General features: G+C 45.8%; 1 protein-coding gene and 1 long non-coding RNA gene across 2 annotated transcripts in view; one reads left to right on the top strand and one right to left on the bottom strand.

The window, feature by feature from the left end:
* WDR93 (WD repeat domain 93) overlaps window positions 1-4206 on the top strand; it is a 10355-nt gene extending 6149 nt beyond the window's left edge. Inside the window, exons 10-15 of the mRNA XM_035335548.1 lie at window positions 86-217; window positions 920-1136; window positions 1818-1878; window positions 2026-2182; window positions 2412-2589; window positions 3681-4206. Coding sequence (XP_035191439.1) covers window positions 86-217; window positions 920-1136; window positions 1818-1878; window positions 2026-2182; window positions 2412-2589; window positions 3681-3792 — 857 coding nt within the window. The 3' untranslated portion in view covers window positions 3793-4206. The remainder of the gene's footprint in view (window positions 1-85; window positions 218-919; window positions 1137-1817; window positions 1879-2025; window positions 2183-2411; window positions 2590-3680) is intronic.
* LOC118171981 lies at window positions 2607-21020 on the bottom strand. Its single transcript, XR_004753504.1, has 4 exons — window positions 21009-21020; window positions 6068-6071; window positions 4221-4226; window positions 2607-3902 (listed from the first exon to the last, which is right to left on the bottom strand). It is a non-coding gene; the product is annotated as an uncharacterized LOC118171981 (long non-coding RNA).

Here is a 21020-nt window from a genome sequence, read left to right as displayed (position 1 = left end):
TTATTGGAAAACTGGAAGCTGGTACAATGAGACAGAATGTTCTGCACTTTCTTACAGTTATTTGTCTTTGTGTCCTTCTTTTTAGATGCTGATCTGAAACCTGATGTTGTGTGGCCATGTGCAGCTCCAATTGCCAGCTCAGCTGTCAGTTCCTGCTCCAGGTACCTGGCACTGGCATGTGAAGATTCAGTAATAACTATTTGGGATAAACACCTAGGTGAGTTTGCCTTTTGGTACTATGCACTGGGATCACAATGGATAGATTTTCCCCTTCCTTAGGAGTGTGAGGCTCTGGCTTGGTGTGAACAGGGAGTTGCCAGTGAATTTACAAGCAAACCTGAAATTAATTTGGACTTGCTTGTTCATGGGATGCTTTGCCAGAAGTTGTCAGAGCAGCCTAACTCCATCGCTCTGACAGAACCATTCCCATGCACAGCAGTTCAGGGACTGTGAATTGCTGCAGTGAGGACTGACATCTCTCTCATCCTGAGGCTGCGGGACAGTCACTGCTTTGCCACTGCATCTTCAGGCTATCTTTGAGGCTGTTGTGGCATCACAGTCCAGGCTGCCATCAGTGGAAGTACCATTCTGCCACGATGCATGGTTCTTCTGGCAGAAGAATCTTCTTCTGCCATCAAGGCTATTCTGGTAGCTGCCTCGAGCAAGCCACAGTCCAAACTGAATCCCCTAAGGTTTCTGGGAGGAACCTGAGAAGGTTTCTTATCACAATGTAAACCAGAGAATCATGGATAAAATGAAGAATCATTCTGGGTCCTCATCAAGCCAGAAAGGTTCCACATCCATTGACTAAACTTTCCTTGGATAATTTTTTTTCTTCTTAATTTTTTTCTTCTTAAATTGCTGCCTTTTTATTTATTTATTTATTTAGTTGGTTAATTTTTATTTAATGCCTCTCCAGGATATCCAATGTGTGTGACTGCCATGCCAGAGAAACATCCCATACGTAGCATCCACTTCCTGCAGAGTGCTGCAGCTGCCCGCAGTGAGACACCTTGCCCTGATATGGATCCTCCCTCTCCAACCGTGGAGCTTTTAGTGCTGTGTACAGATGGGTCTTTGTATTTGTTGAGAGCACCCAGGGCCAAGAAGCCCAGCATCATGCTCCTGGCAGACAGGTGAGATAGTCTCTGATAGATCTCACTCCAGACAAAGAAGCTGGGTTATAATGCTCAGATCCATCAGGGAGGCCCAGATCTCTGTGGGGTAGAGGACGAGAAAGTCAGAAACTGCCTTCACCCAGATAGCTCTGCCATGTTGCTGTCAGCAACAAAGATGGTTTTGCTAGGAGTCAGTCCCAGTCCTAAAATACAATGGTTCAAGAATGATGGCTGTTCCTAGGTTCTGTGCACTAGAACACAGGGGCTTGTAGCACTGCTCTAGGGCTGATGTTCAGCAAGCTGGGTCTCTGCCAGGTACCCCAGTCAGTTTTCTCTTCTGTCTTTGCCAGAGTAACTTCCACTTGGAAGTCAAAATAAGCATTTCCTGACATCTTTCTATCAACTTTACTTTCACTTATCCCCTGAGCTTGAGGAGAAGAGATGCTGCTGCTGCTCTGGGAGCTGTGGTTTCCTGCCTCCATGTCAGGCAGGGGACAATGTAGCTGTTGTGCAGCTATGCGCATAGATAGGCCTTGGGGGTTCCTGCCCAGAAGGAAGCGGCTTTATTTCTATAGGGAAGGGACTTGGCTGGAACCTCATGCCAGCCCCTGTACCACATATTGTCATTGCCATTATTATGGCCTCTCAGTACATGTGATATGCATGAAGCAGTGGCATAACCCTGAGTCTGTTTTACAGGCCTGAAGATCCAAATCTTGTTGTCAGCGCAGTGGTGCCTGTCCTGGCATTCCCCAGTGCTGTGAGTATTGCTGCCAGGTTTTTAAGAGCACAGGTCCATCTGGCCTAGCACCCTCTTTCCAGTGATGGCTCTAAGTGGGTACCTGGAAGAATAAGAACACCTTTAAGTGTCAACTTAGATCCACTTTTATGAAACTTGCTGTTTCAGGCCTTGGTTTTCTCCTGGGATGGCACAGTGTCCTTGATGAACACTGCCACATCGCAGATTGTTTGCTGCTTCAATAGTCCACCTTCTCATGCTGTAGCATCCCCCTGGCAGCCAGTGTTCACGTTGGATACAGTGAATTGGTGCCTGCTTCTTCAAGGTGGGTATCAAGATGCAAAGCGGGGCTGTGCAGTGATGTGGCATTGAGAGGGCAAAGGACACTGCTGGGCTGTGTTTCTTGGCAGACAAATGTCTGGGGAGGGCACAAATTCTCACAGCGTGACCTCATGAGTTAATCTACAAGAATCGCTCAGACCTGACCAGCTCTTATATACTGGTACATCGTACATCTCTACTAAGAGACCTACACTGTTCTTGTCTCTGTCTAGGAGACAAGCAGCAGGCAGATGCATTGGCACAGAGCAGAGCCAGTCACAGCACCATCTTCCTCTTTTACTTCAACTCCTACCCATTGGAGGAGGCTTTCCCAAAGAAACCAGATTTGTCTTTCAAGTCCCAACAGAACCTGTCATTGTTTGAGAGATGTAACATGTTCTTGCGTGATAGGTACTTGCGTGATAGGTAAGAGTCTCCTGCCTGATAGGTAAGTGCATCGATGTAAGCTGTGGCGTTGCTGAGGTCCAAGCAAGGTCTCACCTTGGAGCTTCTGGGTTCTGTGTACTGTGACACAGACTTATGTCTGTACAAGGTTGATGTTCAGCTATCTGGATCCCTGCCAGCCACCAAGAACATGTGCCCCTTCCTCCTCTCCCTTCTGTCATCCACAGAATAACTTGCAACTGTAAGTCAGGATGCCTGGGGCAGGCCTCTCATTCCAGGTAGAGGACTTGCTAGATCTAAGTTACTTCTGTGTAACAGGTTGTGCAAGGTTGTCGGATAATATGATCCTTGCTTAACTGTTGTCCTCTTCCTTTTGACCCCATAGCCAGGCAGAGCTTGGATCTCTTTGTACATTGCTGCTCACCTCCATTCTTGGGTTAATTTGTTGCTTAAGTAGATTTATGTTGTAGGTTTCTTGGTTTGAGAATGTCCCTGGCACTCTCATGACAAGGTTGCAACCAGAGCTTAGCTGATGTGCTGAATTCATGCTGTCACTAGATGGCAATGTGACATCTCTTATTGGATGACTTTTTCCTTGAATTCTTACCTGGAGCCAGTTCCATGTCAGTGACATTCTGTTCTTTCTTATCACTATGCTTTAATTCTCTGATTTGAAGTGGAACAGGTGGGTATAGGTATGATCTTACAGGACTTATTACCTGGTAGTCTTTTCTGATTTATTGTCTCCAGGGTGAATCCTGTGGTGTTGTCTGATTAGTTAGGGGCAGAAAAGTAGAAGTTTCATCCTGTGCTACCAGTTCTGTCCCCACTTCTTAAAAAGATGGAGAGCAGACTCTTGTCTGCCTCATGCCTGAAACACTGGGGAGACATCACCTCCCTTCTGGGTACTGAGAGCTCAGGCCAGAGCAGACCAGATATGACTGCAATGAGACCCATGTCTACAGACTCTCAGGCAAGGAGAAATACAGAGGCTACTGCTATGGGGACCCAGGGACCCTTGGGGAGCCTGGCTAGGGTTGTGTGAGCACTGGGAGAATGGCAGGGACTGTTCTAACCCCCTCTTCTTCCCCTGCTAGGCAGCAGAGCCTGCTAGGACTTGAGGAGCCTGAGTACTGGAGTCGGCTGCAGGCACGAGCAGCTGCCATGGACAAGGAGAGTCAGAAAATAAAGGGACAGAAGAAGCCATAGTCAGCCATGCATCCTGAGGACCAGGCTCTGCACTATCTTAATCCTACAGATCCATGATCCAGCACTGATATTTTAACAACATCTCTATTCAAATCTATCCTGCTGCTTTCCTATCTGCTTGTCTGCCACAGCCACAAGGATCTGCTCCCAACTCTCTGCTTATATAAACTTCAGCCTGTTCCAGCAGGGTTCAGTTCCTCCTCACCGGAGATCAACACAGCTGATGGAAGAGTCTTCAAGTAGGAAAGAACTCTTACCAAGGTGGTAGGTGAAACAACTATGTGCTTCAGCTAAGGGTTTGTGCTGGATCTCTGAGTCCTCTCAGAGACCTGGAACATCAGAGCAATATGGTATGTTACAATGTCCCTCCTTAACAAAGCCTTTCCTCCAATAAATGTCTCTCACACTTCACAAGACTGGCTTTTTACCAGACTCTGATTTTCTGTCCTTCTGTTTCTGAGGCTCACCAGTATGTGTCGTCTGCTGTTCTAACCCAGATGGGCAGGCAGTAGCATCCCTGTGCTCAGCAAGAGATCTGGTCTTTTCAAACTAGGCAGCAAATCAGCCATGAAGGTGGGCATCCTCCAGAGCATACAGGGTTGCAGGGCTAAGCAGCAGTGACTGCAGAGTGTTTCAGGCCTGACCTAGGCTGCTCCTCAGTCAAGTTGTTTCTTTTGACTTCAAAGAAGAAAGATTTGAGATAAGACTACTTAGGATTTGCAGTCTGGAAATGTTCACATGAGATCACTGGGTTAAGTTCAAGCTAGGATTGGTGTTAGAACCAAGTATTGATGTCACTTAGGAGCAGGACAGAAGCTGGGGAGTTCAGAGAAGTCAGGGCTGCACTGAGCCAAAGACAGGCCAGGAACATGGCCAAACACACAGGTCAAAGGCCATAGAAAGCTGAAGCATCCCTTCAGCAGCACAGAACAAGGAAATTCTAGGGGCAATGCAAGCATCCATGCATGTGTTTCTTGATCCAGAAGTGCTGCATTAAGTAAGTAGCTTGCCCTCTATAAGTAAAAACATGTGCAGGCTTTCATGGTCAGTATTTTCAGTCCTGTGGCAGTATCTAGATGTTAGTTTCAGAGTTTGATCACTCAGTCAGGGGCTAACTGCATTTTTGTATGGGATGTCTTTGCTCAGGGCAGTCAAGGGTCTTCTGGAACTTGAGGGGATTTAAGAGAGGTCACTGAAAACATGCTTTCTTGACCATTAACAAAATGTCTCTGCCTGGCTCCTGGCACTGTGTAGAAGCTGTGCTGTTACAGCTGCCACCTCAGGAGGGGTTGTGTTAGTGCTTGTAAGTAAAGGTTTATATAAAGTCACGAGAAAGCCTTCGTCTTTTTACAACCAGTCATGCTTCCAGGGCTAATGTCCAATCCACAAAGAATCTTACAAAGCTGCCAGCAACCATTCCTGTGTGCAAGGATGGGCTGTATTTTTTCCAGGTCTCCATCTAGTGATTCCCCCAAAGGTTCAGCAAAGCATCAATACATAAAGCCAAGGATTCAGCACAGATTGAGCAATGTAGGCACTCCCATGCCAAAGTCCCACTTCGGTTTTCCATAGCAAATTGTCTTATTTTGAACTGAGTTTTGATGAGAGGTCTCAGCTCTTCTGGAAATAACAGCAACCAGTCTGTTGTGGAGGTAGGAAACAGGAGAAGCACTCCATTTGTTTCACAAGTTTGAGATGTCTGGTTTTGCTCTGGAGAAGTACAAGCTCTTTGAATTGAAACCTTCCAATTTGCTACCTTTGTGAAGGGTTTTGAGGGCCACAGTAAAGTCCTTTGTGCTGTCATTTTCTGTCTGCCACAGACTACAGCTCCACAGCTCATCTGATTGTTATGGATATTGATACTGGGTTGTGTGAGCACTTGCCATCTGCTTCAGTGCAAAGTCAAGCTGGTTAGCTCAAACTACCTTTAATGCCTATTTAAACTGAGCCACCTGGTTCAGCAATAAAGTGATGAAGGAACAATCCTTGATCTTTTCCTCTGTTCTTGCTGTGGTGGCAGTAACAGCTAAATTATTTGGTTTCTATGGTAGTTTAAGAAACAATGGACCTTCTGCCATATCTGGGCACAGGGGATTACTCTGGGCAGGAAATCCTAGTTTTGCATTGCTTCCTGTTCTGCAGAGAGCCAACACAACTACTGTATGTCTGCTTGAACAGCACTAGAGCTAATTCTTACTATTTGTGCAAACGTAAATGTTTTGGGAATCTGTGCCCTCTAATCATACCCTGTCTGCTGCCCACCCAGAAGTGGAACGGGGCTTACCTAGCATCCATAGAAGAGGCAGGACATGATCTGCTAAAGAGTTAGATGTACTGTGCACCCACCAGTTTGTGTATATTCATCTCAAGATGTGCTTGTTTGTTTGCAGTTTGAATTTACTCTAAAACCCTAATCATGTGCTTGGCCAAGATAACCAGGAGCTGGCAGGCTCCACAGAGAAAGGAAAACAACAAGCAGCTGTGGGAGGCTGATGAAGAGCCTTTGTTTTTCCTCATGACTTCAGCAGGGGACCATTTGTTTCCTGCTTCTTGAAGGGGATACAAAAAAATTGGTATGATCAGTGTGTTGTGTGTTGACGTGTGTTGGTGATGGAGCTGTGCACTGAGCTCCACCACAGCATGTTCTGGAGAGGATCAGAGGCTCCTGATTGCTTATTCCAAAGATGATGCGCTTGCCAGCTTTTTTTTTTTTTTTTTTTTTTTTTTTTTAATTCCTAGTCACTCTGTGAGCTTTAGACAGATCTGAGCCATTATGAGCTGTTTTGATGCTGGAAATTGTAGAAAGGCCTTTATGATAGAGATACAAAGGTGAAAATCAAAAGATGAAACTGCTAGAGTGTTGGCTGGACCAAGTCCTTGCTCAGTGACAACTTCAGTGATCTCTGAGGTGCTTCCTGCGTATAAGAGGAGCAAGTGGGCTCTGCATTTAAAAAAGAAAAAAATACCAGTTGGACTGAAAAAGATTGTGTGCAGGAGGAAGAGGAGCCCAGATCCACAGAGAGGCGCTCGAGCAGCACCGTTCCCGCTGAGCCAGGTTGCTGCCCAGCCATGTGGAGATGATTTCTGTGGAAGAAGAGGCTGTACTTTAATCTCTCTAAATTATCTGCTATTCTCTGCAAGAAGCCAAATGTCATCTTATTTCTTCGCATGCTTGCTTGTGCTGTGGAAGCAGCGGAAATCAGAGGCTGATCTGATAACATTCTGCCTCTCCTGAGAGCCAGCAAAGGTTCAGGCTGTTTGGGTGAGCCATGTCTGGGGCTGTAAGGAGTGTGGTCCTCACAACAGGAGTACCGTGTGCTCCAGGAACTGCATTCCTTGTACCCGTGTTGCCAGCCTTCATTCAACAACTCTTGTATCCCCTACTGCCTCACCACACACGACCTGGAACCATTCTAAGGACAAATTGCAGCGATCCCTGTGTCCTCTCCGGGGCAGGTAATGTCCCTGCAAGGCACCGAGGGATGTGTGATGGTGGCTGGAGCAGGGCAGCCCCAGAAAGTGCTGGTTTTCTGTTTAATCTGGAAGCAGGGGCACAAGTGGGTGTAGGGGCAGTCCTACGATGCTGGGCCTAGACACAGGGGAAGCAGGTACTGCATCCCATTCCTAATTGCTCAGACAGCCCTCACTGCCCAAAGCAGTGTCACCTCAGTACCTGTAATGCCAGTTCCCTGCACCAGGCCACAGATTCTCTTCTTTGAGTCCAGGTTATAGCTGGAGATGTGTTGCTGAGCCAAGCTACAGGGATTATGCTAATAACCTCTAATGCTTTGTGTCAGGCATCTCAGTCTAGTTTAATTTTGGGTTTCTGCCCAAATTAATTTTGGGTTTCAACCCCTTCCAGGTTGTCCGTGTTTCTGTCCCAGCTGGTGATTGTCTGGTGGTTCTGGTGCTGCTCTGTCTAGGACCTGGTACAGAATTTCATGTGCACTCTCCTGGGCCACGGGGAGCCTGCCTCAGCTGTCTTTTATACATGCTTCTCCAAGAGCATGGCTGGTGGCTAGGATGAGAAACCAACTGTGGTTTTGAAGCCAAAATACAGGAGGAAGTTGGCTGAGCCTGGCTGAGGGTGTTAGAAGGAAGAGATTTGCATGATTACTAGGGTGATGCTGGGTTCTGGCTGTAACCCCGTGGATTTACAGGCACTTCACATCAACAGAGACAGACAAGGCCTTGCTGTCAACAGCTTCATCCTATGTAGGCCAGAAGAGCAGCAGAGCAGCAGCAGAGGATTTGTCGTCACAGGAGCCCGGCCTTCACGTGGCACACCTCTGTGCAGCGACTGCTGCCTCAGCCCCAGGAAAGGCCATGCTCTGAGGGGAGCGAAGGCGAGTGACTCACATCACTGCTGGTGCTGCAGGAGGGAATGTGCAATATCTGCGTGGCAAACCGGCCTAGGCTGCCATGTGTGAAATGCTTCTCCTGCCCTCAGCTCCTCAAACTGAACAGCTCATGGGGTTAGGAGCTTGGTGCCAGCCCAGCTGAGCAAAGGGCAATTCTTCTTCATACATGGGGCTGGGTCGTTGTTCAAGGGTCAGGGGAGAGGGGAACAAGTGTGTGGTGTGAGGGGGTGTGCACAGGAAATGGGGCTCTGTAGGGGGAGAAAAACAAGTCCCGCACTGAGCTATGAGGAAGAAACACTAATTAGGCAAGGAGGAGGAACCTGCCAAGCTGCAATCCTGACCAAACAATCAAATAGGAGTATAATACAGCTTCGTAATGCAGAGTAAACACAGTGTAGAGAATGCTTCTGAATTAATTCCAGTTTGAAACAGTGATCATTTAAAAACATCCGGCACCCTAATTTTAAACTGCATGTCATAGACTCCATCACAGCCTGTGGTAAATCGTCCCAGTTGTTGATCTACCTGTGTTGTTCAAAACTGCACCCAGTTTTTAATCTGAGTAGGTCACGTTCCAGCCTCCAGTCCTTGGACCTTGCTGTATCTTCGTCTGGCAGCTGGAAGAGCCCACCAGCAATAAGTGTGTCTCATGTTTGGGGACTTAGAAGCCGTGTATGTGTGCAAAGCTGGAGTGGGGATGGTAAATGCTTCTCATTGTCCATGGTGGAGCGTAGTGGTGGGTCTGAACTGCAGTAAAGGAGGATCAGGTTGGGTATGAGGAGAAATTTGTAATGGTTATGGGTGCAGCATTGGTGTAGTTCTGTTAGGGAGCCATGCAGCTTTCACCAGTGGAAGTTTTCTCAAATATCTACCAGGAATGACATAGTACAGACCTCGATCAGGGAAATTCAATAATATAAGGAGATCTTGTGAGTTATTTCTAGCCGAATTTTCCTCTCATTCTCAGTTTCTAGCAGAGAAATGGTGTGGGCTCCTGAAGCCTTCCCTGTACACTCTATGTTCTGAGCCTCAGTCTCCACAAAGGTTACAACATACTCTTAGTGCAGAGGAAGACAACAAGAAGAGCCTTTCACACAATTCCTGGGACAGTGCAGAGAGGCAACAGGATGGGACGCAGAGCAGGAAAAAGTCTTGCAGTTGCCCAATTGGAAATTACATGGTGGGTTCCCTGGCAGTCTCCTGGCAGATCCTGCAGCCGTGATAGTTGATGTGACAAGGCTAAACACCTGCCATGTTGTACCTTCCTGCCGCTTCAGCAGACCTTAACCTACACAGCACTACTTTGCAGTGAGGAGGCAGTGGATGCTATGTTTTTTGCCGTCTCTCTCTCTTTTTCCCCCTCTTGTGTTATTTCTGTGGAATTTTATATTTTAGCAGTTTATATTCCTACAAATATTTCTGATCAAAGCCTCACTAGATGGTACCTTGCACTGGTACGCGTTTGTGAAGGCTGGATTGTGTTGATCAGGTTAGTGGACAAGCATCCTTCCTGCAGATTAAATCAGAGCCAGTGCTGCTGAGTGGAGTAACAAGAGGTAAAACAGGTATAAGTGATAAAAGGAGGAAGCCCAGAGTTATTTTGCTTTGGTGTGATCACTTTAATCAGCAGTTTTCAGGAACAAGTTGTATTTTTCTTCAGCGCACGTTACCAGTGTTGTAAATCATCATTCCTCTGGGATCAGAAGGGCTGAGGTTATTTTCTTGTGGGAACCAGAGTGAAGAGATAGACTTTCACGTTTCCTTTATAAAATTAATTGGAATCAAAAGCCTTCCTCTGTAAATTCTCCACCTCTTGAGGGAAAGTCTGAAATCCAGATCTGGATTTTACACTTGCATCCGTCTCTGACTATACGGATCCTAATCTTCCAGACCTGGGCAGAAAATATGGAGCCTAACTCTGTTATTTAGGCTACCTGTTTTGCATGTGCACTTTCATTTAAGACTGTCTTAACAGTTTCTCTTACTGAATACATTAGGGTAGTCTCATTATAACATAATTATTTTGCTGAAACACATGCATCTTGTTGCCTCATTTCAGAGCTTCCCGAGGAAAAGCGCTAATGCAGTTTGATTATCATTGTGGTGGCAACTGTTTTCCCATCTAACTTTGAATTTACTTTCATTCTTTGGGAACAGGGCAACTGCTGGAGCCCCTCTCCCTTTTTCAAAGATGACATCCTGCAGTTAGGAAGTATTAACAAGGCACTGGGGTAAGAGAACAGCTGCACAAAAGGCACATAATCAAATATAATGAATTGTTGGTGAAAAGATCAGCCAATTAATGCTTTCAGCTGCTGCAGCTCAAAAAAAAGACATATTTCTTCCCCCAAAGGTAGATTGAGCACTGTTATGAATTCCTAAAAGCCTCTTTAGAGAATTTAAATGCACCATCCAGCTTGAAGCTGTGGACTCACGTAGCATTCCAGCAATAATATTTTCCCAGGGATGAACTGTTCCTGAACAGAACAGTCACTGAAGTGCATTTCATATGGGAGGGATTTCAAATTAGCAGGAGCTTATAGTTATATAAGTAAGGTAAGTATAATCTATCAGAAAGTGAAGCATTTTGCCCAGAAGCTTGAAAAAATCCTGTGAAGATGTTTTCAAATTTTGAGTACAAACCCAGTATTTTTCACTTGCTTTTATTGTCTAGTTAGAGGTGCAGCGTGAAGGAAGAATAAGACCTCGAAGGAAGTAAGTTGTAATTTTTGTTGTTTGGCTCAAAGGAGAAATATTGCCATGTTTTGTTTCATTCATTAAAAAAAAAAAAACAAAACAAAAAAAAAACAAAAAAAACAAACAAACAACAACAACAACAACAAAAACCAAAAAAACAAACACCAACCTTTGTGACTGAAGTGGTCTTCTGAGCAAAATCTTGTTTCACTTAGCTCTGTGTACATGCTCAGTGTTTTGGGAAAGAATAGAGGCATGGTTTTCAAAATGAGCCGTGATCTTGGATGCCTTTATGTTATAATATTCAACTAGAGCTCACTCAAATAGACTGTGGTTTCTTTGCTGTCCCCAGAAAAACTCCTTTTAGGATTTTTCATTTGAGTATAAGATACTTGACTAGAAAATACATTGAAGATTTGGCTGTCATTCACTAATGATGAGGAAGCAACCAAAGTTTCCATTGGTCTGTTGTGCAATAAAATTGCAGTGGACTGAAATTGTGACCACCTCTGTGATTGCTGTGCATGCAGTCTTCCTGCCAGAGGTGTGTTGGTGACAAACAGCTCACGTAAATAGGGTGGGCCAGAAGAAAAGATGCAGGGACCTGGAAGTTGCCTCCTACTGTTGCCAAGAAAGTAAGGGGGAACCTTTGAGCTAAAGCTGCTGGAGACTCAGGGACCTTCTGGGCAGGATGCTAAAGAGGGCAAGGAGCTGCAGGACTTTTTCTTTTAGGGAGCAAATGCCTTTTATGCAATCCTTTCAGACCCCCTCTTGGCTTCAGTGCTCTCGCCATCACAGTGAGGCTGATTATTTGTGCTAATGTCCTCACCTCTGGTGAACAATATTGCTGCTATATTTAATATGAGTGAGGGTTATTACAGTATTATCTGGAAGGAGCCATGCCCATTATAGGTTGCTGTGTATCTCAAAGCTAGTTTTAATTAAAACTGCCAATAATTTTTGAGGTCTTCTGGAGTGGAAGCAGAGGACCAAGGTGCTCAGGTGGTTTCACTTGATTGTACAACTAATTATTAGAAGGGAGGAACTGGGTTCACCGGTACCTAAGCCCCGCGGTTCCTATGCTGACTGTGATTCCATCAGAATCTGGCCAGGCTGGGCTTTCCAACAAATGGGTATTTTTGGGACCAGGATTATTATTGTCCACAGAAGATGTTTCTCCACTTCCACATCCTCATCTTGATCTTATTATGAGACAAAAATGTCAAACACTCTGTGAGCCAGAAGAAAAAGAACTGGCTTTTCAGCAGTTGCTCACTATGGATTAAACACTGGGTTTTCCTTCTCTGAGCAGTGCAGGATGTGTCCCCAGCTCCGTCCCCAAACACCTGTGTGGTGCTGGTGTGAAGGATGCAAGGGGGAGAGCCCAGCATGGCCCCAAGCTCCAGGAGATTGGGACATCACACCTCCTGCTCTGCCAGTGAGTGTGGCAACGCGGGGTTGTGCCTCCCCTTACCTGCAGAGAATAGAAAAGGGCCTCAGAAGTGCGATATTAAAAGACCAAAATGAACATGCAATTAGAGATCAGAGAAGCCTTCTTAAAGGAAAGTGCTAATTAGTCCAATCAGAAGTGCCTGCATCTGTCTTTCCCTGTGCACATCAGAGTTCAAGCTTTTGATAGTCGCAGTGAACTTGGAAAATTCATTTTTACCCAGCACGCAATGGTTGGTATAAGCCATGTGTTTGATCTCACAATGGGTTTCCTCTATTCACCTTCGCCTCCTAGGCACCAGTACACTTAATATTGTAATCACTACCTCCAGGAGAAAATCATCCCAGATTTACTCTCATGGGAGATTTAGTCTCGGATTTGCAGCCTGTCCCTTTTCTCAGGACGTACAGGCAGTCCTGCAGTATTGTGTGATGTGAATAGGCTGGAACACCACCAAGTCATCCATCCCATTGCTGCAATGATATGATTAGAGGCCTCTGTAAGCAGCCCTGCGTATACTTTGGCTTTATTTTGGTACCTAATCAGTTCACATTGAATCAGAATTAGCACCATAATACAAGGGAAAAGACAGCATATTTGTCTGGGAAAATACAGGCAGGCAATGATGGTATGTGTGAGTGATATTCCTTCTTAATGGTGCCATGAAACCATTTTTTTCTCAGTCTGGAACTTCAGTCTTGTTTTCCTTAATAGCCAGTTCTTTCACTCTGTTCTCCTTCTTCAGCCTTAAAGTTATTTACAAGGTACTTCTAAAAGTGGGTGATTTAGGCTGCTCTAATGCTTGGTTTGTTTTTGTCTCATCAAATTGCCTGCTGACCTGCAAGCAGCGGCCAAATCAGACTGAAATTAAAAAGGTGGTGGAATATGCCCCAGTCTCTCCTCAATCAATACCAGCCTAAATTACTGCAAACCTGGAGCCATGGTGCATGTAATACATCATTTTGTAACCCCATAAATTGCTTTTAGCCAGTCTCTTCTGATTTCTTTTTAATGGCCTTTCAGCTAAGATCAAGTGTAGCATCAGTTTCGCATCAGCTGTGTACCCTACCCAGGGACTGCCTGGTGTTGGCACTGGGATGATCTCAGCCAAATTGTTGTGACTCCTCCACGCTAGTCATTTCTGAGCCACTCCGAGATGCCTCCCCGTGGTGAATTGCACTCAAAGAGGCCATAGCTGCCTGCAAATCCTGCCCTTGTTTTTTTTTTTTTTTATTTTAAAATAGGAAGCAAGAGAGGTGGAGAGGGGATGGTTGAGGCCTCCAGCGAGCGCAGTGGGGTAGCAGGGCCCTGCTCCTGGGCCATCCCTTTGCTTGCATGGAGCTGTGTGAGTCATGGAGAGCAGGGGCTGAGCCTGTCCTCCTCCTGAGGTGGCCCAAGGCTTGTGTAGGGTTGGAAGGTCCTCGCCAGCTGCTTGCCAGGCCTCTCTGTTCTCAAAACCTGCTGCAAATGTGGCCCCAACCCGCCTTCAGAGCAGGCGGCTCCGCAGCTCAGCCACAGCCACGGTGGGCACTGGGAGAGCGACTCGATCCCCTCCACTGATCCTCCATGTAGGATGCCAACTCTTCTGTAAAATAAAGTGTATTCCACCCAGGCTAGTTTCATGGGAGTTGTCAAGGGCCCACAGAATAAGAAATTGCATTGCCTTCACGTTATGCAAGTCCCACTGCTGTAGGCCTTCCAGGCCATGGCTGGCTGGGAAGAGCAATCAGCTGGAGGCCCACTGCTCCCCCTGTCCAAATGTTAGTTGAAACAAAATAAAATGTTTTCCTCCAATTTCCTCAGACTTAACCTGAGGGCTGGAGGTCAGATTTCCATATCAGAAATATCAAACACCCCCTCCTCTCACCAAAACACAGCTCCTTTAAAAAACACTTAATTGGAAAAACGTGCTTGTTATCAGAGGACAGAAATGCAAATGCCCTATTTCAAGCTGGCATTTTAGAATGAAATTTTCCATTTTGGCTTGTTTCTAGTTTTCCCGTGGGAAATGCCAACATTTTTCTACTGGAACCGAGGGCTCCTTTCAAATGACTTTAGTTAGGAAGAAAATTAATTTTCCTCTTGGGACAGCCACAGCATCAATCTCAAAGGAAAGAAAATTCTTCTGATGCTCCAGGAGAAAGCACTGTGTTTTCCCTTGCGTGCCAATGCCCCCTTTACTGCTCAGCCCCTGAACCAGCCACTTGTGTCCTTGTACATAAAATAAAGGTGCACATGGCAGTGGGTTGTTTTGGGGACATGTGGGAGCTGTGGCAGAGCAGCCCTGGGTAGCTCTTTGTCCTCTCCACCATGATCTTCAGCCACTTGTGGTTATACCTGGACACCCACAGATGTCCCAGGAATTAACTTTTGCTAATGACCATGTTGTGAATGGGTATTTCATTGTGGAGAGCCATGAAGGTTTTGTACATCAGCTGAGTGAACCAACACTGGGCTATGGGACTGAGAACTGAGGCACTCAAAACACCCAGCCCTTGATGTTGCTCTGAATCAATGACCCCACTAAGCCGCTCCTCTCTTAGGGCCAAATTCTGCTGCCCTGACCCCTGTGGAATGGCATTTGCTCCAGAAAGAACAGCCTGGACATCAGCAGGACTACCTGGGGAATAACTGCTCTCCTGGTCTTTATTTTAAAGAGAAAATCAGATGGTTCCACAGGGCATCCCAAAGGCTCAGAAAGCAGCATGGCAGCTTGCTGGGGCTGCAAGGAGGCATCCCACTGGGTTCCTGGGATGGGGCCAGGGATCTGAGTAGGGTGTACCCACTCTGGATGCTAAATGAGAGAGCTGCCTCTACGCTTCGTGGCTCCACAGACTCTCAACAGGGAGCCTTAAAGGTCCTCAGATCTTCTGTAATGGAATAACGTGCACATCCAGCTGCAAAACCTGTGCTGTAGGTAGGCAATCCCCAGTTATGTGAGCCTGCAGGATTTTAAACTTTCTGTTAATAATAACAATAAAAAAAACCCTCTTAATTAATAGTCTGTAATAGCGACACTGGCATAACAGACCAAAATTTGACAAGAGGAATTACCTCAGCAGAAACGTAATAATGAACTTTTGTGCAGATCACAATACTGATAGGCATCTGGTTTCAATTTGCTTTTTTGACCTTTCGTTGAAAATGAATTTTAATAGGCAATTGACTTAAATAATTGGTATGTATTCAAATCAATCCTGGAACATGATGGCTAAGTGGTTAAAATAATTGAGGTATATGAAAGGGTTTTAAAAGATTTTTAGATTCATATCAGAATGATGGTGTTACAGAGCTTGGCTCCATGGCTGCAATATGACTAAAGCACCACCCCTTGGGCACTTGTCCATCCCTTGGGCACTATTACTTTTTTACCTCCCAAAGTCTTCCCAGCAGTGCTGCAGGGTGGGTGTTTCTCCTGACCACACAAAACTTGCCCCAAGGCTTGCTGCTGACCTTGCGCAGGGATAATGGAGATGAGGAGGATGCTGCGCTCTCTGTATTCATTTATAAGAGTAGGGGACACCTCATTGTGCCTCAGTAGTAGACATGGATGCTGGATACTACTAAGGACCCATTCTCTCTTCTGATATTAATGCAAACAGATTTAACCCTAGGAGTAGCAAAGGTTTCTCTTCAGCAGCATTAACAGATATAACTCGGTGACAAATTGCTGCTGAATTGCAGAAGGACGTGGGTGCTTTTATTACATCTGTATGTCTTATTTTTTTAATGGAAAAAGTGCTTTGCTGCTGACTTTGCCCTGAATGCCTTTATTTTTTTAACAAATCAAGATGTTTGTTTCTTTGTCTAGAAAAAAAAAAAAAGAACAATATACGAAGAAAGCCACCAAAAGTCTTTCCAGTTGGACCCTGTCATCTCTTCCTCTAGGCTGGCCTCTTCTCTCTCTCCCATGAAGCAGCACAAATGATTTGCCATGAATGTCACATGTCTCCTACCTGGCAAATGAATGCAGGAAGTGAAATCCAGCCAGGGAGTAGTGTTTTGCAGGGGGACAGAGCAATGTGGATGAAAACAGACTTAAAACTCCCCCTAAGCTCAGTGACAGCTTTTCCACAGGGGAAAAAAAGAAAAAGAGATTTTTAGCCTTTTTTCTTCTATAAAAGAAAAATATATGTAAAAAAAGAAAAAAAAAACACACAAACAACCCAACAAAACAGATGTTTTGCAAAACCACCTGCCTCATTATGTCAAAAATTTGTGTTTTTATTAAAGAAAATTATTCAATGGAAAGGGACCCAAAGCTCCTATTCCCAAGGATCAACTGCTTGCACAGAGAGCTGGCTAGCACAAGACCCAGCATCTTTAGTTGAACACCTGTTTGCCAGCTCTGGGAGTCTGATTTAAAGATCTTTAACTCCTTGGAAATTACAGTGTGTTGTTGTACACATCAGGTATTACCAACCCATCCTATCTGCAGCAAGGTCTGTTCTCCTTTTCATGCAGCTCAGAGGAGCTGGGATAAGAGCTACATTTTGTGAAAGGAGCTGTCAGGCTGACCAAACCTGCAAAGCACAGAGGCCAAGGCCTGCTCATAGAACCCCTGTAGGAGGCTTAGGTAGGACCTTCCAGGTGGGGATGAAGAGTTTTTTGTGGTGCATTGAATCCAGACCACCTGAAAATCATTGAGGGCCACGAGTTTATAAAAGGCTCTTCCCCAGCTCAGAATGATGCTAGGTGAGGCTGTTGGGCTGCAGGATGAAGAGTTTCTGCAGAGGAGGGGATGGCTGGGAGGAAGAAGAGCTGCCTAGGGGCATGGCTGAAAGTCACTGGGCTACCTGCTCTGCTTTTGCTTGGAACAGCAGCTTAGCTCTGGGGCTCAATCTCTCACTGTGGGATGCTGAGGAGCAAGAAAGGACTTGTATTTTGGCAAACCAAGTAAGAAACAAAGCTACTGAAGTATCCTGTAGCAACCTGCTCTTTCAGGGAGCTCATTTAGGTGCAGACTCTTGCAGTTCAGGCAGCTTTCAGTAGAGCTGCTCCAGCTGGTGCAAGAGAAGTCCAATGTTGACCTGGATTTGCAGCCAACACCCAGGAGGCGCCTAAAGATGTGAAATGCAATTCTGGCTCCACTAGTAGGTGGTAATGTACTTTGTGTCCTGGCACAATTTCTCTTCTGATATGTTTGCCCTAGGGAAAGAGGAGGCTGAGCTGATTAAGCTGTCCTTCTCATTAGGATGAGCAGAAAGGGAAGGGCAATGGTCTTTGGTTGTGCTCCAAACCATGTCTGCTCCTTTTCTTTTGCTGGCTGCAGAGAGATGACACTGAAGTGTATTAGAATGTGTTTTAACTGATCAGGAAAGCTTACCAAAAAAGTAGCAACCACCTTACATCCTGAGCTGTTAGTTAAGACTAGGCAAAAAAGCCACCCCAAGAACTGCTGGTGGATCTGAGGGCAGGTCAGATGGACTGCCTGGTGAGACTGGCTGCCCTGGTACAGGGGTGGCTGAGAGGAGGGCCAGGGTGGGGACCACAAGCTCTGAAGTGAGTGATGCTGATGTGCTCAAGATCAGCATGGAGAAACCCTGTGCTCCCCCAGGGCATCTCTGGTGAGGAGTGGAGCCTTCCTGGCCAAGGAGGCACCTTGCAGTGCTTTGCTCCCTGCAGACCAGCGTCATTCAAGCATGGTTTTTCTGTGTGGTGTTCAGCTAAATTTAAGATCTATTTAGGAAGAGTTGCCCCTATTTTTAGCCCAGCTCAGTTCCTCAATCTGCTTTTCTGTGCAGCTGCACATGCAGCTGTACCAGGGTGATGGAGGGAGCAGCGCAGGGCTGAGGACCAGGGATGGACCAGGAGGGTATTCCTGTGCCTAATTCACCCCTGGGTGGGGGCTCTGAGATCCCTGGGGGTTTGAAGTAGGAGCAAAGGGTAAGAAACTTGGGCTCTGTGGCTGGTGTAGTCTTGAGAAGGAGGTAGCTGCTGTTGTCATGCTCTGCCATGCCTGGCACCAGCATCTTGGCTCAGCTCAGACTGGGTCAGGCTCAGTCCCACCCTGAAATCCTGGGAAACCAGTGCTTTGAGTGCAGGCTGGTGCCATGGTGCTCTCATCCAGCTCCCCTGCAAGGAGGTGTAAACCTGGAGCACGGCTCCTGTCTTGTCTGAATGTGCAGCAAGCTGAGTTTGGGTGACACTTGTCTCCAAGCAAGATTTCCCTCCTTTCACCTGCTGCCAGCCTCAGAGCTGCACTCCCAGCAGTAGATTGCACAATGACATCAACATCTTTGCCTGTATTTTAGCAAATACTTCATGCTTTTAAGGCTTTTTACCTTATTAAACCAGGCAGGCAGGAGCTGAAGGGCTAGTGAGGAGAAACCTGTTTTGTACATTTTTTTTTAAAGTTGCAACTTCCATAGGTTAGAAAACATTTTTTTTTTGCTATATTTGCTCTCAGAGTGGAGTGGCTGCCAGCTCAAATATTTTTGTGGTGCTTCTGTAAATAAGGCTCACAGGTAAGACTGATACAGCAATCTATCATCATGCCAAGTGGCTGCTCCACTCTGTGCCTGCAATTTGATCCTGGTGCTGAGTAACTTTTCTAATGTATAGGGTGAATAGTCACAGCTTGTTTTCCCTTCTCTAGGAAGGTAACCCAAATCTTTCAATCAAAGCATGTTTCCACTTAATTACTGTGTGCTACAAGCCTTTCAGTGGCCACATTTCCCAAATATGACAAAGATGAGCGTGGCAGTGGGCAGCAGGTGGACCTGACACTGATAGAAAGGCACACGGGAAACAAATGTCCCCTTTTCCCTTTGAGTAAGGGGACATCCTCAGCAGCATATCTGTTATAGCGCTGCTGAGATGATCTATCTTCTATGATCTGAAATCTGGTAGGGTTTGAGAGTGACAGTGTGGAAAAAGGAAAAAAAAAAAAAAAAAAAAGGCCTTGGCACCATTGAGCAGGCTGGGAGACCTTGTCCTGGGGTGGCATTGGCAGTGTGGGGAAACCAGATCCTGTGGGCATCAGAAAGCAGCCACTGCACTTATCTGCACTTCTTGGTGCTCAGGTGAGTGTTGGCCACCTACTGGGAGCTGCAGCTTTCAGGCCTTTTGCATTTCTCCTGGCAGAAATGGTTGAACTGCTGTGTCGAGGTAATTTTTATAAAACACTTTCTGCAGCTATACATTATGTACTCAAACAGTTCCCCAGCGCTCAGGCAATGCCTGGAGGAACAGTGCCTTCTGGAGACATCATTCCATTCCAATGTCTTCAGGAAAGTTCATTGCTGCCTTGACAAAATTCAGTTTTTATTAAAAATGATTAATGTCTAGAAATTTAATCAATGCGTATTCACGCAGCAGCAGCTTTACTATAATAGTTTGATTTTAAACAGCTTGTGTCCTGATGCGTGAGGTGCATTATATTATTTGACAGCGGTGACATTTATATTTGTAATTACTAGATGGTGACAATCCATTGGAAAGCCTGCCCCACTTGAGGGAGCAAAATGGATGTGAATGTGTGGCACCAAGAAGCACAAAAGTCACAATACATCAGCAGATCCTGAGATGAAAAAGCAGGAATGACATTCTCCTACCATCAAAAGCACATGTGCCTTCCCAGATAAATTGCTGAGTTCTAATTATTTCTTCTGTATTTGTGAAATATTCTCTTCCTGCTTGTTGCCTGACACCGTTACCTCTTGCCTAATGCAGGAAGACCCTGAAAGCAGAAAATTTAGTGCACAGGAATTATGGGCCTCTTGGGGTTTGATTACTGAATGCTGAAAAATTGGGTGAGTCAAGCTGGGATAGAGATCCCAACTTTGATATAAATCTTGATGAATTGGTCAGGGAAGATGTTTGGAGCTGCTGTTTTTAAAGTGCCGAGATGTAGGATAAACTTATCAGCTGGTGCAAGCTATTTTGGAAGCAGCTTTAGACTATTAACACTTTGCAGATACAATCCTCTCCCTGCAAGAGGAAGCTCAGTATTTATCCAAATGCCTGAAAAACTGGGGTAGTAGGGAAAGGAGATATCCCCAGGCCTGCTGGTAATTAATAGGACTTATCTCCTAGTTAGGAAAGAGCTGTGGGATGAGAGTTGCTACCCAGATTGTGCAGATACAGTAATCACACAGAGCTTTAAATGAAATTCATAACTTGGCTAACATCATCTGCTCGGGTGCCTGTGACACTGGGCTGAGTTTGTCCTTGACGCCAGTCTCCTTTTTTAATCTGTAAGATCTCTTAGGGCACTTTCCATAATCAGTTTGGGGCTCTGGCTTGTCCACATTGCAACCAATGGGAGCAAAAGGCCTTGTGGGGTTTGCTCAACAAGCAGAAAGCCCCTGCAGAACTGCTCCTGTAGAAAACCTAATATTTCCTTTCTCTTTGGCCCTCCGGCAGCTCCTGAGGTGGTGCCCAGCTGTGGGGTTGAGCACCTGTCTTTGGGGCAAGGGGCATGTCTGGTGGCTGGAGCAAGCCCAGGGTCTATGGGTGGAAGGTGTCTGGGATGCTGAGGTCCTACACAGACAACAGTGCAATGGGACACGGGGTTAGTGAGCTCCCCAGACTCCAGGTCTAGGGATTAGTGAGTCCCCCAGCCTCTGGGACTTAGGCACAGCTAGGTCAGAGGCTTTATTCTTAATTAAATCTTTCATTACGATAATCCAACAATGGCAAAAGTAGCACAAGGCTTATGATATTCTGCTTAGTTTAAATAAAAAATGCCATCAAAAATAAGTGACCTATTTGTTATC

This window comes from Oxyura jamaicensis, chromosome 10, assembly GCF_011077185.1.
Source record: "Oxyura jamaicensis isolate SHBP4307 breed ruddy duck chromosome 10, BPBGC_Ojam_1.0, whole genome shotgun sequence".
Lineage (NCBI taxonomy): Eukaryota > Metazoa > Chordata > Aves > Anseriformes > Anatidae > Oxyura > Oxyura jamaicensis.
The sequence above is the reverse complement of the archived record's forward strand: the minus strand, read 5'-3'. Positions and strand labels throughout refer to the sequence as shown.